General features: G+C 39.0%; 1 protein-coding gene across 1 annotated transcript in view; it reads left to right on the top strand.

Moving 5' to 3' along the window:
• The window catches only part of RAB3GAP2 (RAB3 GTPase activating non-catalytic protein subunit 2), a 65,236-nt gene that overhangs the window by 43,620 nt on the left and 4,048 nt on the right, over positions 1-17,568 (top strand). The window contains exons 20-33 of the mRNA XM_075925217.1: positions 851-1,064; positions 2,464-2,561; positions 3,991-4,096; positions 6,252-6,412; positions 8,113-8,329; positions 8,675-8,848; positions 8,986-9,092; positions 10,425-10,491; positions 12,173-12,243; positions 13,177-13,212; positions 13,853-13,927; positions 14,232-14,450; positions 16,699-16,788; positions 16,893-17,111. Coding sequence (XP_075781332.1) covers positions 851-1,064; positions 2,464-2,561; positions 3,991-4,096; positions 6,252-6,412; positions 8,113-8,329; positions 8,675-8,848; positions 8,986-9,092; positions 10,425-10,491; positions 12,173-12,243; positions 13,177-13,212; positions 13,853-13,927; positions 14,232-14,450; positions 16,699-16,788; positions 16,893-17,111 — 1,854 coding nt within the window. The remainder of the gene's footprint in view (positions 1-850; positions 1,065-2,463; positions 2,562-3,990; positions 4,097-6,251; positions 6,413-8,112; positions 8,330-8,674; positions 8,849-8,985; positions 9,093-10,424; positions 10,492-12,172; positions 12,244-13,176; positions 13,213-13,852; positions 13,928-14,231; positions 14,451-16,698; positions 16,789-16,892; positions 17,112-17,568) is intronic.

Here is a 17,568-nt window from a genome sequence, read left to right as displayed (position 1 = left end):
AGATTCTGTAGTTTCCTCATCAGAGTGTTGGTTTTCTGAAAGCATGTTGCACTGCTTTTTCCTATTAGATTTTTGGAAGGCACTTCAGATTCTTAAACCTCAGGCTGAATGCTATAGTGTCATTTAGAAATCTCACATTGGTTGGTATTAGTGATTGACTCAAGAAGTAATACTGAGTGGACTTGTAAGCTCTAAAGTTTTACATTATTGTTTTTGAATACAGTTATATAACAAAATCTATATTTGTAAATTGCACTTTCACAAGAGAGATTGCATTACATAACTTGTATGAGGTCAATTGAAAAATACTATTTTTTTTTGTTTTTGTACTGCAAATGTTTGTAATAATACACCTTAAGCACTGTACATTTTCTGTGTTGTAATTGAAATTTCTATATTTGAAAATGTAGAGAAACATCCAAAATATTTAATACATTTGAATTGAATTGTATATTGTTTAACAGTGTAATTAAAACTGATTAAGTGTAAATAATTTGAGTTAATCACATGACTTAACTTCAGTTAAATTGACAGCCCTAAAAACATTTTGAGGGATTGGCAGTGAAGACCGTAGGATGGCAGAACTGGAGGCAAAAACATTTAAAGAAATGCCTGGTTATGGCACAGTTCAGTGATCTCATGTGCTGTACAAATGCTAATTAACTGAGCTTCCTGGCAATGTTGTGTTAGTCACTTGATGTGTGAGACAGAGCCAGGAATAGAACTTGTCTCCTGACTTCAGTCAGACAGCGGAGAGAAATTGGATGTGGGGAATAAATATATTAATGTCCGAATATAAACTTACATAGAGTCGTTATATATTGTAGTTTTTTGTCTTTCTGTTTTTTAGGATTTGGCTAAACTACTCAGGCTGGATGACAGAGAGTTTGCTAGGCTCCAGGCATTATTGGAAAACTACAAGCAAGAGAATACTCAAGCCACCGTTCGATTTGCTGAGGATAAAGATGGCATATTGCCTGTGAAAATGTTCTTGGAGTATTTAGAATATGAAAAGGATATCATCCTAGTAAAAAAACTAGATGAAGGAGAATATGTGGCTTTAGGTAAGAGCTGTTGATGCACTAGTGTTTGTCAGATTAATGCATTATTCTGTTTAGCATAACTTTAAAATCGGTGTGAAAAATTGCTCAAAATATTCACTGGATGGACATTTTTTTGGTCTGATCCATTTATTTATTAGATACTGAAAGAAAAGAGTCTCCCAGTTAGATGAAGGGATATTGGTAGGGTGACAAACTCACACTTTCTCCTTAGCTGCAGGAAACAGGTGTTGGAATTCCCAGCGCTGTGTTGCCTCTCAATCTCCCATACCTTTACTAAGCTGCCTCCTGGAAATGAGGTGGAAAATATTTCTCAGTTGCCCACCTATTTCATTCCCCCCACATCACCCCCACTTGCAAAAGGCACCTCACACTGGCAGATATTAATTTTAGACCCTTCTGTCCAACTATTTGGCATATATGAAACTACTGTATGAGTGAGACAAATGGCTTCTAGTCATGGCCTCAATGAACTTCCTCATGAGAGGAACTGGAGCTGAAGAAATCTAGGGCTGTCTACCTTTGTCTGTGTCAACAGCAAAGGCCCTTTCTAGGGTAGCCTCAAGTTTACTTCAGCTTCCTTCTCTGTCCCCTCTAAAATACTGTACTTAGGTTTTAAAACCAGGTCAGAGTCACTAGGTCTCTTGCTGAGCAGAACCAGGAGTAGACAAACTACCTCAATAACTGAACTGCTATAAGATGGTGATATAAATAATGACAACAAAACAAACATAATGTAAACTTTTTCCTAAGTAGAGCTGTGTTTTCTGCAAGAGCACTCTGGTGCTCCTACTTCCCTCTACCTCCGACACATACAACCCTTTTATATTCCTGAATTGGCACACATAGGACTCAAGATCTGACACCTGAGCAAATCAGCTCTGGTTCTCCATGCCATATCCTAAAACATGCTGCCATGGCATACAGGCATGGATTGGCTGGCAGCTAAATTTACTTTCATACACATTCTACTTTTTAAACTCTTCTGTATATTGTATGGTATGTATAATCTGAACAATCTGTCTTACATTGTTATATAGTGTTTGTCCACACACTCTGCTTGCCTTCCCTTCTTTGTTTTTTTGGGGGAAAAATTAAGAATAAAATAGTCACATAAAGCAGCATTGTTTGGAATATCCCAATTTCTTGCAGTGTATCCTTGACCCTGTTGTCTGTTTATGGATCCGCAGGCTCCCCATCAGTCAAGTCTGTGACCTTTCTTCCTTCCTTTATTCTTTCCTTTCTTCCTTCTTTCCCAGGAAGCTTAAAAATAGTGAGGTATTCCACTGTTTGCTCAAAGCTCCTTTGTCTCAAGCCCAGTAAGTCCTGATCTGTTTGATGAACTGGTCATGTGCATATTGAGTGTTGCTTGTAGTAGATGAAGTTCATGTGTTTATTTTAGGCAGCTTTTTTTTCTGGAAATGTTTGTGTGGAGAGAGTTCTACAGAGGAAATGTGTCATATACTGGAGTCTGCAGGATTTACCCCTCAGCTGTTGTTGGTAAGATACTGATTCGTCATCTGCTTTTTACTCAAAATGTTAAGAAATTTAAACAGGAAAATTTCTCAATGTACAATATTTACCTTTAAGCACTGGGTAGAGCCATTTACACTTAGCATGTTAGTGTTTAACCTTTTGCCCTTTTTCAGGTCCATAAATCCCTTCAATCGTAATGGGATAGTCGAATCATTTTATGTAATAAAATGGTTACAACTCAGGATAAAATAGAGGGGCATTTAAATTCTGTTCCAAAATGTCTGCAGCCTAATTACTATCTAATGTATATATTAGGGAATACATATACGCAGTCTCAAAGACTCATGGCTCTTCTGTTATGAGAAATAATACACTTTCTCCTAGCAACTAAGCAATAAATCCAAGTGCAATACATATTTTTGTGGACTGAGACTTAAGGAAATATTTTTTTATTTTAAACATAGAAAAGGTTTTTATGTACTTAATTTAATAAAACCCTTTTAATTTTAGAAAACAATTTATGATTTGATCAGTGCATTAGCTGGCCCAGCTTAGTGTGGCTTCTGTATGAGAGGTTGAAACTTTCTCTAAACCAGGATTCTCTGATCTGGCAACCAGACCACGGACGTTCCAGGACCAAAGAGTCCTGGTGGAAGGCTGGTGTGTGGGAGCCATGCACTTTGGTAGGGCAGCGGGCTGTCAGCAGTGAGCAACTAACGAGACTTGGAGACCAGCGCACGGCGGTGGGGCTGCTGGGCACACAGGGGACAGGACTTTGGCATATGGTGGTCGGGGCCAGTGACAAAGGGGGAACCAGCCAGGAGGCCAGTGGGAGGGCCAGGAGAAGGGTGGGGGGTAGTGTCCAGAAATGACATCCCTTGGTCTGGCAAAATCCCTCTTCCGGGCCCAGACAGGTCCCAAGGGTGCTGAACCAGGGAGGTCCAACTTCTATATGTGCATGTTTAATTTCAACTATGAATGCTCATTTCTTGCAGCCTATGTTCCTCTCTTATGTTTCATCTCCTAACTCTAGTGCTCTCCTGCTTCAGACTTATGACTTAATCTTTTCTGGTTTAAGAAACTTCTGCTCCCTGCCTTTATTTTGTACTCAATGTAACATGGTACCAATTTTGGTGAAGTTAAGATTGCTTATCTGATTGCTGTTGTCTGTCAGGTTCACGAGAGCAGTTTGTTCCAGAGGATCTTTTTTTGTAATTGATAGATTGCTGAAGTGTGGTACCGTTATACTTAAAAACATTGTCATGTGACTTACTATATGCAGTACACAAATAAACCTTTTGTTGATGTACGATAACTTGGTTCTAGGGATCATACAGTTTCACTCAACCCTAAGGAGTTATGTTGGAGAAAATACAGCCTTTGATGTAATAAGTATACCAAGATTTTAGAGAATTCCCCCCAATCTTTTTCAATATTCCACTTTTTTTTCCAGTCTCTGCTTCTCAGTGTGTGGCTTTCCAAGGAAAAAGATATTCTAGATGAACCACAGTCTATCTGCTGTCTTCACACTATGCTGTCCCTTCTCAGCAAAATGAGAGGTGAAACTCATATTCATAATCTTAAAATAACACCATTGGATAAAACTAGTGTTCATGGCTGTCAGAAATGTGCCATTCTGGCAATCTGTACTGTGTTATATAAAATCATAAATGAAGCACACCTACCTAAAATTGCTTGAGTGCATTCTATAATAATCAAGTTAGACACATTTAAAATTAGAATTCAAGATGGTGTGACTAACGGTTTTCCTTTATAGTGATTGGAAGGTTGGAAATTTTGCCTTGGATCTATAGAAGCACTGAGATTTAAGGAACTATTGTTCCAGTGTCAGTTTGAAGTGATTGATGTCTCTGGAGGGATTTTCTTTTAAAAGTGTACTAGCTGCACCCCCTGCTCACTACACTTGCCAATCCCCCCCTCTTGCAGATGGTAGGCAACCCTGGTTTTCCCCCGGCCGCTGGGGAGGGCTGGGCTGGGCTGCGGCTGTGTCAGCCTGGGCCGGGCTGCGGCTGTGTCAGCCTGGGCCCTTTCTCCCTCTGCTTACCAGCCCAGGCTCCTCTTGTTCCTCTCCCCACTGCCTTGTGCCTACCTGCCAGCCCTGGTCCCTTCTCCTTCTTTCCTCCCCTCCCCCCCCCACCATCCTGGGCCCTTTCTCTCCCCTTACCCCCTGCCACCCAGGATCCTTTCTCTCTCTCCCTACCCCCCCCTCAATTCCGCACCATCCCAGGCCCCTTCTCCCTCCGCTACCACCAGCTGGGGCCCCTTCTCCTTTCTGCTTCCGCCAGCCAGGGTCCCCTCTCGCCCCCTGCCACGCCAGCCCAGGCTGCAGTATGCTCCCAGCCTGGCTCTCCACGTGGCTGCTGGAGAGTGCCAGGTTGGCAATGGGTGGGGCTTGACTCCAGGGATGGGGTTGGGAGCGGGGCTTCAACCCACCCCTGCCCTTGTCTTCCCCTCTTAGTCTGTGTGGTGCAGAGTGACGTGATGATGTGACTGTCATCCCACCGGAAAAATATTTGTGTGTGTGTGTGTGTGTGTGTATGTGTATGTGTATGTGTATGTGTATGTGTATGTGTATGTGTATGTGTATGTGTATGTGTATGTGTATGTGTATGTGTGTATATAGATATAGATATAGATATAGATATAGATATAGATATAGATATAGATATAGATATAGATATAGATATAGATAGGGAGGGAGGGACGGTGTGTAACTCGAAGTGTTCGTAACTCGGATCCCATAGAGTTACATGGCAACCGCACTGTTCATAGCTGTTCGTAACTTGGATCCGCATTTACAACCGTTTTGGTCGTAAGTGGAGGTGGTCGTAACTCAGGGAGCGGCTGTATTTCTTTTAACCATCCCCCTTTTCAAACCATGTACTGTTCACTCTATAGCCACCACCTTGGCTTCTGAGGGAACTTGAGATTCTTCCCCCTCCCCCAAAAAATTCTTGATCCTGGGCCTGTTGGTGGTTTTTGTCCATACTTTTTAGTCCCCTCCTACTCAAGTGTTTCAGCATGCCTTTCTTCAGCACCAGAGCTGCAGCTACAACATCCATTTTGGGAACATTGCTCTGGTAGCATTCACTGACTGCACACCTCTACAACTTCTGTACAGCACCACACGAGAGTTACATTATCCACGAGGATACATTCGAACTGTACAGCAGACCTCAGTGCCTGGTGACTCCCTGTCATATTTGCAAACCCTCAACATGGTGAAATCCTTGTAGTTCACACGCTGCATTTCATTATAAAGACTAATTGAGGTTAGGAGTCTAAAATCCCATATATTTGGTTAACTGGCTTAATGTAATGTAAGGTGCTGCTCTAGTTGGCCTGGAGTGCCCCTCGCCCGCGGCAGGCCCTGTGGGCTGGAGCAGCCCCTTACCCACAGGGGCTCCAGCCCCCATTGGTTAACCAGAACTGGTAAGCCTCACCTGTTAAGAGTGAGGTTTACTAGTTAACTATTCACATCCATAGTTGAGATCTAGAAATTGTGTGTGAAATCTCAAAAGTTATCTTGATGGTTGTTACAGATTAATGGAACTAGTTCAGTGACAAATGCTTTATTTTACCACCTTATGTTTTAATAGTTAAAGGGAAATTCAGCTTCCAAGTCAGATTGTTACTCTGCTGGTTTATCTCGTAACCCAGCCAGTTGATATCTTTCCCCCTTTGTTCCTACAGTTGCGATAGATGAGTCATGGGATTCTCAGTCAGTTTCCCCCTGGTGGCAGCAAATGCGCACAACCTGTATTCAGTCTGAAAATAATGGCGCTGCCTTATTATCAGCACACGTTGGGCACTCTGTAACTGCACAGATCGCTGACACTGTGGCAGAGAAAAAAGTAAGTAAAACTGAAACATTTGCCTCCCTCCAGCAATAACTGTATCAGTCTTGTAATGCTGCTCCCTTATGCGGAAAGAACATTGGGCCATTCCCTCACAAACCAGCACAAACCATGCAGTGCTCTGGAATAGGAGTTAAAGGAACAGATGCTTGGAAACTTGTGTTTGAACTTGCAAATGTACCTGCCCAGGTGTATGACTTGTGTCCCATAATAGTTTCAGATACCTATCTGGAGACACCTAGAATAAGTCAGTTTTGCGGGATCAAGAGAGACACTTAGCTGGAAGCCTGATTGTTTTAAAAACTTAACTTTTAAGTTATTTTGGCTGTATAGCCTGCCAATTTCTGACACTGTAACTATTTTAAAAATAATGTTAAAAAATTAAGTTTAATTTTAAAAAATCAATTTTATTTTAAAAAGTTTGTGATTATCTCAGTCTCCTTCCATAATAGTGTTTGGATTCTTTAAGTGTAAAAAGCATGATCCTCTCTTCTTGTTTGAGAGAGGTCTTTTCAGCAAGAGAAAAAGTTGGCTATACAGGAGAAACCGTGAAATTGACTGAACACAAACTGCTGTCAAATGTCCAAAGGCTGAAATGCACTCCTGCAGAGGTCCAGCGTGAGATTTAGGCATCACTTCAGTTCCAGCTAGATGTGACTTAAGTAGGATATAGGCTTTGTAAATTCCACCTGAAGTCTATTAGAGGATGGGGAAGGGGAGAATAACTTTTTCTGATCTAAAAAACCAACAAATGTTCTGATAGCACTTAACAAAACATGTAGATGGGATCATGAGTTTCTGTGGGCTCAGCCCACTTCTTCAGATGATCCCATCTACATGTTTTGTTAATCTATAAAGTGCTACCAGACCACTTGTTGTTTTTTCCTGTAACAGACTAACTCGGCTACTTCTTGAAGCTTTTTTCTGATCTGTTAGAGTAGTAATTGCCTGTGTCAATTGAAATGGTGGGATAGAAATATTAAACATAAGCATGCTTTTTCTTGTGTCCCAATAATGTTGCTCTAATTCACCCATTGGTGCCATGGATTGTATTTACCCTGCACCCTTTTAATGCCACATACGTATTCTGTCCACTAATCCATCTTTGCCAAGATTTAGACTAATATTTCAAATGCGACCTTAACTGTCTGTCAGCCCCAATTTAAAAACAACAAAAATCTAATAACCACAAATGTTTTATTCTTTTTTCTCCAAAGTGGAATTTTTTTCCAAAAAATACAGCGATCTAAGTTCTAGTGAATAACTGACAGCTTTAGGGTCAAATATGTCATCATGACTCTACAGAGCTAGAAATTGGAACTTTTTGCACCATTGATTGCAGAAGGTATTTGCCGGTTCCTGGGGTTTCCAGTGCAAAACAAAACCTTGCTTGTAGACATGGAAGGCACAAATATACCACTTAACAAATCATGATGTTTTAACATAGAAAAAGATTAGAGCTATCTTTAGGGGAACATATGAAATGAAATGTTTTGGACTTGTGGGTTTAGTGGGAAGTTGCAGTGGTGGAAGTCTGTGTACTGCACATTTTATGTGGATACTTTTACGTGTATATATTTATTTAAGAAACGGTCAGACCTGTGAGCAAATTTGAATAGTGATTTACTTTTATATAACTGTTCATTCTCCACCTACAGCTAGTCTGTAAAAAGCTCACAAATAACCTGTTTTGTTAGTTTTCTCAAACCATGGTAGGTGCTGACACAGATTCCTGGGAAGCACTTTCCCTTGATACTGAATATTGGAAACTTCTTCTGAAACAATTAGAGGATTGTCTGATAATTCAGACACTGTTGCACAGTAAAGTGAGAGCAAGGACAACTAGAATATCATCTCTACAGGCTGAGCCACTCTCCAGACTCTCTGTAAAGAAATTACTTGAAGGAGGGAAAGGTAAACGCACTCTTGCAAAGCACATTTGATTAACTTACTCTCCTAACTCAGGGCAAGATGCTATTACCCTGACTCCAGTGAATGGCATCTTATTTTGGGAGTAGTCCCACTGGGCATGTGTTAATTATGTGTCACTTTTACTGTTTTAAAATAATTTTTCATTTCTTTTCTGGAGACTGCACTGTAGAGTTCTAACTACGTACCTGATTGAGATCTTGTAATTGACAGACTTACACCATTAATGGTTTCTTCCCTTGTCATCTATGTTTTAGATCCAAGTTTACTTCTACTAACTTGTAGCTGGCAAACGTTGACTGTGCCATATACTTTCCTTTTGCATCCTAGGAGGTATCGCTGACAGTGTAGCAAAATGGGTTTTCAAACAAGACTTCAGTCCCATGATACTAAAGCTGGCACAAGGGAAAGGAGAGACAGAAAGTACAGAGGAACCTGTAGAAATTGACAAGAATGTTTCCCTTGAGAAACCAGGAGCAGAGACAGGCCTGGGAACAATCTTAGGTACAATCACAAAATAACCCAGTTTCAAACTTGAATTTCTTCAGAGGGGACTGTGGTGTTTGAATTGTTTTGTTAATTAGTAGAAATTGTGAATAGAATGAAAAAAATTATCTGTAACTTTCTCAATTGTGTTTTAGAGTTGTTGCATTTAGCATACCAGCAGTTTCCTTGTAGTCTTGAATTGGACATACTACACACGCATTGTTGTTGGGAATATGTAGTGCAATGGAATAAAGATCCAGAGGTAACGTAATCTAAATATTTCATATAGTTAGGGATGCTTTACTTGTGTATAATTTACTAATTGAAGCCAAACTTTAAAAAAGGGAAATTATTAATAATAACAATAATAATAATAAAAAGACTGTGATAGATGGGAAGCACAAATCTGAATAAGGAAGAAAAGAGAATCTTAAATGCGAAGAGTATGAGATACCATCCACCAAGACATGAAGATCTGTTCATGTCAGACAAAAAGACAGTGTCAGTCTTACTGGGAAAAAATGAAGTTCTTCAGATGTCATTATTTCTGGTTTGAAATATTGGACAGCTCACAAATACAAAACACTGATCTGGTTAGAATTACTTTAGTGCACTATTTTCCCTCAGCTTTCAGTGTATGATAAAGAAGACTGTGCCTTTAAGAAATTTCTTTAAAAGGGAATGGAAATAATACTTTCATACAATCGGGCCTTCTTTCATGTGGGTGAATAGCAATGGGTGCCTGATGTATGGTTTTCAAAAGTGGCGAGGAGTCCTGTGGCACCTTATAGACTAACTGAAGTGTAGGAGCATAAGCTTTCGTGGGCAAAGACCCACTTCGTCAGATGCAAGTGGGTCTTTGCCCACGAAAGCTTATGCTCCTACACTTCAGTTAGTCTATAAGGTGCCACAGGACTCCTCGCCGCTTTTGCATATTCAGACTAACACGGCTACCCCTCTGATACTTGACACCATCCAAGATTTTCAAAAGGCTATCCAGCAACTATTAAGAACTGTGGAGGCTGGAAATTGGTAGCCACATGCTTTTATTCCCCACTCTCAACTTCACTAGTGTTTGTAACCATTCCCTTAAATTCTGATTGTGGGAGGGTTCTGATCATCCAGGGTTCAGCACCTCCTAGACTCAGGAAATCTGTGCTATAGGGCACCTCACTGCAGAGTAAAGCTTCATCTTTCTCTGATTTTTTTTAAAGATGTACCAAAAATAAGACAGACAATGGTGAAGTGCTTTCTAAACACAATTTTATTTTTATCTGCAAGGTAAACCATCAATAGCAAGAAATGTCCTCAGCATCTAAACTAAAACACACTCCGGAAAATCACCTTAGAATCAAAAAGTGTTCAGTGACACTAGCTTAGTTGGCATTGATGTGTATGGGCATTTGCATGATGGTAAGAGAGGAAATTAAAATAATCTTCTAAGAAAAGAAACCCTAAAATATTCTTTAACTAGAAAATTAGTGTCTTGAAAACAATCTGTATTAACTTTTTTTAAGCATTCGCAATTTGTATTTGAGTTGCCATTCAGTAATGTGTTTGGCTTTTTTTTATTCTTCTTTCCCCTTTATAAAAGGAAGCACGTTTTCTTACTAGATCTATAGACCACCTCAGATGCATTGTTAATGCCCACATACAGCATGGTAAGTACAATACTATTGTTAAAAAATATCTTTGATAAAATTTCAGGAGAGTAAAATAAAACAGACATAGAAAAGTATAGTTGGCTGTGCTGGTCACACACCTCTGCCTAAATCAAGGACCTAAAAACCAAGTCCTTCTTTGACATAACGTGATTTGGTCATGTCCACACGCATTTGCTAAATTGTTGAAAACCAGCTGAAGTGGACTCATGGTCAAACACATACATATAGAATGAGAGAAATACACCCTCCAGCAAACTAGTCCAATTCCATTAATCACACAGGGCCTGTCCTTAATATTGGGTTTACTCTTTATCATAGAGCATAGTCCTGTTCTAGGACACTTCACTGCTTTTAAGCACAATACAGTATATGACTAAAGCTGTGGTTCTCGAAGTTCAGTCTGCAGTCCACTACTGCCTTGTAGGTAGGCCGCAGGCTCTGGGCTCGCCCCCCTGCAGCGGTGAGCTCGCGCTGCTGATCCAGCATTGCCGCCTCCTGAGTGACTAGAGTGCCAGTGCTGGCTTCCTGTTTTGAGTGTGTGTTTGTAGGACGAGCCTTGTGGGCCAGATCTGGCTTGCAGGGGAAGGAAGCGGCTCTGTGCGTTGCTGCTCCTCCCTGCCTCATGCTGCGGGAACAGCAGCACAAGGAACTGCTTGCCTGGAGTCTTTCCCCACTGCTCCTATTGGCCAGAATCACGGCCAATGGGAGTGGTGGGATGTGCGGAGGTGGGTAAGCACCCCTCATATCCAGACCTCTCAGCTTCATCGCCCTCGCTCACATAGCCTCCTACTGAGACCCAGCAACCCCCACCCTACCCTCAACCTGCTCTTCCATCCAACCTCCCAAGCAAATGCCTACCCATAGCCTATTCCTGCACTTTGCACTCCCATCCTGCTCCCTGGCAGCCCATTTCACATACTCCCTTTGGCCCCACTCCAGAGTCTAGGGGAACCTAAAAATAGCCCTGGGGTGCCAGTTGTTTATGCCCCCTTATGTTATAGCTTCATATTTATGCTCCAGTAGCTTAATATGAATAATGTAGTATTTAAAGTATTTAGAGATAAGCAAAGCCATTTTGTCACCATGAGTGGTTTGCTGGTGGTCCATAGAAAGCTTTGTGTGGGCCAAAAAGTTTGAAAACTACTGAACTAAAGCATTAGTGATAAACTATTACACGCTGGTCAGCGCCGGACTTGCTACATATGTCTAAGTGTTCCTTTAACCACAGTGCACATTTTTAATGCATTAACCATAGATGTAATGTCTCTCTCTGGGCACCAAAGCAATCCTGTACTTCTGAAATTGAAACTAGGATCTTATCCTGGTTGCTTTATAATTAGACTGATTTGACATCTGCCTCCCTTTGCAAGCTCCTTTTCTTGATTCTCCACTACTAAAGGGAACTTCCGGGCCCACGCATCTCTGTGTTTTGAACTATTGTGCTTTGGCATCGGATGCTGTCTCAAGGGAATGCAAATCTGTACAGCAAAGTCTGATTTATCCTTTTGTTGGAGACAGATTAACTTATGTCTCGAAGTACTGTTTCATCTGTTGTGTTGTACCATTAATTTTTAAAACAGTCTTCTCTCTTCTGCAATAACTTTCACTGTATGGGTTTACATTAACCCTGTTTTTGATGTTCCATTCGGATGGAGTTTAATTTCTGTAATTGTTTTAGGTATTGCTCTAATGATGTGGAATACATTTTTAGTAAAAAGGCTCTCTGCTGCTACGTACTTAATGGACAAGGTAAGCATGCTATCATGGCTGTTCATTTTAAGTTCGGTTCTTATTGATTTTATTTTTTATTTGCAGAGAAATTAAGCTGTCAGGTGTTTAAAACATTGGTTTTTGTGTTTGTGGAACATAATCAATTTGATTGTAGAGAGAAACTATGCTGTTTGGGTGGTTTCATAATATTTTTTAAAAGCGTATAGTGGGAAATGATTACTTTTAAAAATATAACATTTGTTTAATCTTTTGGAATAATCTCTTACTGTAAGTTTTAATAAGCAGTTGAAGTTGGCAGATATTTCCACACATCAGTGCTGAGTGTACACTTAATCTTTTTCTCACTTGACACTAGTTTGAAAATACTCGATTGGTGAATTCTAAAAAGTTCCCTTTGGCAATAAAATGCAAGTCTTAAAAACCCCTACCAATTATTTTCATTTAAGGAACATAAATGTTCCATTCTCACATTATCTATCCAGTACATTTTATTGACCTGGTAACTAATAAATTAGCTTAATAGATAATACAAGAATCCTATTTTTTCTATGCATTGCTGTACCTGCACTTGATGTTTTTTTTACCAGGAAACCTTCATTAAGACCATGCAGGAGAAAGTTATTTAAACATCTTGAAAATAACGTACATGTTCACTCTCATTTATTTGCCATCTAAAAAAATCAGACAGTGTGGAAAACTTCATCCTGCAAGGAAGTTCATGCCAAAAAGCTTTGCTTGTTAAAAATATACAATATACAAAATAGCTGAGAAGCAGTTTTTACTATAGCCTGTATCCAGTCAGTTTTTAATTAAGATATACAGTATATTGTATTGAGATGTGCAGTAAATATTTTCTGTTGTATAAGGAAAATAAGTTACTAACATTAAGTCAATATTTAAACAAATAGAATGTTCATATGTCACTTACAGTGGAAATTCGTTCTATAACAGGTTGGAAAAGCTCCAAAGGACAGATTATGCAGACGGGCAAGTAATACTATTTATCTAAAGATGACAAGGAATTTAGAAATACAATTACATTTTGTTTCAATGGTCATTAAATCTGTTTTTCATGGTTTTAATATGACAATGCATAAAGGGATCTTGGTAGGAGAAATTAAAATAAATATTGATTAATTTTAGCCAGTTTGATAAATCAAAGTTGAAAGGTCTAGTAAAAAACTAGTAAAAATGTTATAGAAAATGAACTTGAGACTGAAATTTCCCTGGCTAACATTTTGTTGATATAAGTTTATCAGCTGTGTACAAGGGATAATAGTGTGTTTGTTTTTGAGGAATATAGCTACTTGCTAGAACAATGCAGTAAGTGGAGAGAATAAGCAACTTTTATAATCAAGACTTTTTCCAGATGTTGCAAAGCTTTTTTGAAGTTCTCAGATGCTACTTTTGTCTGTTATATCCAAATATTTGTGTTACAACTATTTGGCCTTAAACATAATGACATGATGAAACTTCAATAAGTGATGGTGCTTGCAAAATCTTCCCCCTCAGAAATGTGAACAGTGCTGTTAGAGACCCTCCGAGATTATTGGTTGCAATTAAAATGTTTTCAAGTGCATCCAAGTAAAATCATACTGAAGAGATTTATTCTGTCTTTGTTTAATAGGATGTAGGTATGGGTGATGCTGCAATGACATCTTTTGTTGGCTCATGTTCAGATCTTCTTCAAACCTTAATGGAGGTAAGAGATCTTTGATTTAAAAAAATACATACATAAGAATGGTTCTAGTAGTAAGTTTTTGCCATGAAAATGGAAGGCAACACTGATAATATAGAAACTTTCAGGACTTCATTAGTCAATATGTGGGGGTTTTTTCTATTGAACGTGGGACTGTTGTCCTTTTTTAAAAAAAAAAACTTTTGCAGGAGAAATTGTGCTTTGTAATGTAACTCCTGTTTTTTTGATCTTACTGATCAGTAGCATAACCTTTTTTTTTTTTTTTTTTTTTTTAATAAACACTAATTGCTCTGCATTGCTGTCCTAGGCTGATGTTAGTAGTGATGAAATGCAAGCTCCAGTTTTGGACACAGAAGATGCCTGGGTGTCAGCTGAAGGACCAATCTCAATAGTAGAACTAGCCCTGGATCAGAAACACATCCACTACCCACTTGTCGAACACCAGTCAGTGTTGTGTACTATATTATATGCAATCATGAGGTTTTCTCTGAAAAGTGTGAAACCTCTCTCGCTATTTGACAGTAAGGTAGGTCTTTTTAAAGGTGTTATGAATACATATATTATAATGAAATGCTGTTCTTGATGCTGCTAGTTGACAAGCATGCATTTTTTATCATTAATAGCTAATTCAACACAGTATATGGATTGATGTCATGTCAAAGATAATTGTCACCAATATTTAGTAAAGTAGAAATGTGCTTACTCCTGAATAGTGGTTGAGAAGTGTCAGTCAGCTCCCTCCTTTAGTCTGTTATAGCATGTTCAAAAGCTTCAGAGGGGTAGCTGAGGTAGTTACAAGATCTGTTGTTTTTTAAGTTTTTCCTGTTCTAGCATGGTGAGAGAGCTATAAAATCATTTGAGAGCTATAAAAGCTCAGAGAAATTATGAATAGACTATGATAATGAAATACAAGATTTGTCACACCCTGCATCAATTATTCCTGAAGATTAATGCCATACTTCTTTCTCTGGAATGGACAAATAGCTATCGCCTTAACAGTAAGAAGAAACCGATTAAAAATAAATAAGCTTCAGAGGGGTAGCCAAATTAGACTGTAACTAGAAAAACTTAAACAACAAATAGTCTAGTAGTACCTTGAAGACTAACAAAACATGTAGATAGTGGTATGAGTTTTTGTGGGCATAACCCAATTCTTCAGATGACACATCTGGAAAAACTGGGTTGTGCCCATGAGAGCTCATGATACCATCTACATGCTTTTTAGTCTCTAAGGTGCTGCACATCTATTTGTTTTTTTGTTTTTTTTAAATAGTTGATATATTTAAAATGGAATCTGTTGTTGCTCCCAAAGTCCTAAAACTGATGCAGAGAAAATGTTATATATTTGAGCTGCTTTCCTTTCAGATGAGGTGCATGCACTTCGTGAATTTTAGACATAAAGGGCTGGTGTAGACTATTGTAAACCTATCCTCCTGGGAAGCAGTTCTGTGCAGAAGTGTCATATTACATATTTCTCCTTAAAGCTGCTTTTATAAAAAATATCTCAAAACAAAATACCTTTTTATTTGTATTTTGCTATTGATTTTTGTCTACATGTAGTCCGCATTCAGCACTTTGTACCTTGCATGCATGCTTATGTACCATTGACTGTCAGTAAAGGGTGTGTGTTACCTCTTTTTTAGGGGGGAGGTGTTACATAAAGCACCTTTCTCCTTCTCTCAAAAATCTCTCTAACTCTGCAAATCAAATCATTTTCCAGAATAGAGTAAAAAAAAGTGCTTCTTTGCCTTTGTTTATGGTTGTCACGGTCCCTTGCCTTTTATCTTTGTCTCAGTCTCTGAAGGTTCCCCAGTGTTCTATAAGCTGCATGCGAGAACTTCTTGAAAGATCCTTAGGGAATCTTGGCTGACGGTTGATAATACTTGAGTATATAAATATTTCAGATGCCACTAACAGGGCAAATCTTCCAAACCCTTTATGTATTTCTTCTTGTTGGTGTATAGAAGTGCACACCTGAACTGCCAGCATTCGTGTTTAACATGTGCCTTTTTGCACCAGCTTCAGTATCTAACATAAGAGTGGAGCAGGACAACTCTGCATGTTTAAGTATTGAATGTCACCCTTCCAGTACCAGGTGATGAAAGAAGGCCCCCTTCAGTACAGTATTATTCCGAACATAGATGCCTTTACTTCCTTTTAGCAAGGCTGTGTGTTTTCTTGTCTGTTCAGCATGGCAGTACACAGGACAATGGTTAATGTCAACCTATTTTATTACTGTGCATGCAATTTAAGGGCCACTCAGTGAGCCTTGAAACTTAAAAACAAACACACAGGCTTCCACATACATTACTTTTTAAAAGACTGTGTGAAATACCTCCTACCACAGTCATAGTTGACATGTCAGTCTACAATAGCACTTACGGTCTGAAACCAATGCTAGTGGCTTTAAAAACCCTTTATTTCCTTATATAATTATAGCTCCATTTGGTTAATTGTAACAGACTGAGAACCCTTACTATTGAAATTAATAGCCTAACCTTTAAGTTTGAATGCCAGCTGAAGTAATTAAAAAAAAACAACCCTTAGAAACATTAGTAAAACACGCGATTACTTAAGCAAATGTTTGTTTCATAGCTGTTCAGTAATTTAAAATACTACATTTCTCTTTGGGATTGGACACTAAGATGCAATAACATTTAATTGGGGGAAAGTATTTAGTATCCCTTCAAGTGCTTGATCAAAATGGATCTTACTTTGAGTGAGGAGGACAGGAAAAAGGAATACAGTATGGGTTTTTTTTGTTCTCAATTTAGGGCAAAAATGCATTTTTCAAAGACCTGACTTCAATTCAATTGCTGCCCAGCGGAGATATGGATCCAAATATATTATCCATACGCCAACAAGTGAGTTTAAATCCTTTCCACTGACACAAGCAAAGTATAGACCATTAGAGGAGTTTCTGGTAAAATTAAACTGCTGCTAATTCATTTTGGTGTTTGCTTCCAAGTTCCTAATGAAAGCTGTGAGTGCAGTGGTACAAGTACAAAGCTCAGCACAAAAAGCCAGGCATCTCCCAGAAGAGGCATCATTTCCTTCTGAAAAAGACAAGGATTGGCCTGCTTTGGCTATGGATTTGGCTCAGCACCTTCAGGTCAATGAGGATGTGATCAAAAGGCATTATGTATGTGAACTGTATAATTATGGAATGGATCATCTTGGAGAAGAGGTAATGAAAGATGAAAGTGCATCAGCAGCTGAGTTGCTCTGCCTTATGATTTTGATTAACTAGGTCTTTCTGATTACTATTTTCCCTATGTTTTACGAACAGCTTTTCCTTGGCTTGTGCTCCTCCAGCAACAGAAAACATAACCACATTCTAACACTTAGTTGGAGGGGGTGGGGTGTGAAGAATTTACCCCTTGCTGTGATGGGATTAGCATTGCAGAATAAAACTAACCCTAGTAAATCATTGCTAGTTGTCTAGTTGAACTAAGCTCTGAGGTTTGAGACAAGAATTGATCTTTGTCAACAGTTAAAAATGTAGCAGTTCAAAGTACTCCACTTCCTTAACTCAAACTTTAGTGTCAAATTTACTTAGACAAGTTGTCACAGAAAAACAGTTTGAAAATTCATTACTCTGTACATTCATTAAATCTTTGTACTGTGTTTAGGATGGAGATACT

The sequence above is a fragment of the Pelodiscus sinensis genome, chromosome 3 (assembly GCF_049634645.1).
Source record: "Pelodiscus sinensis isolate JC-2024 chromosome 3, ASM4963464v1, whole genome shotgun sequence".
Taxonomy (NCBI): Eukaryota; Metazoa; Chordata; order Testudines; family Trionychidae; genus Pelodiscus; species Pelodiscus sinensis.
Note: the sequence above shows the minus strand (reverse complement) of the source record. Positions and strands in the feature narration are given on the sequence as shown.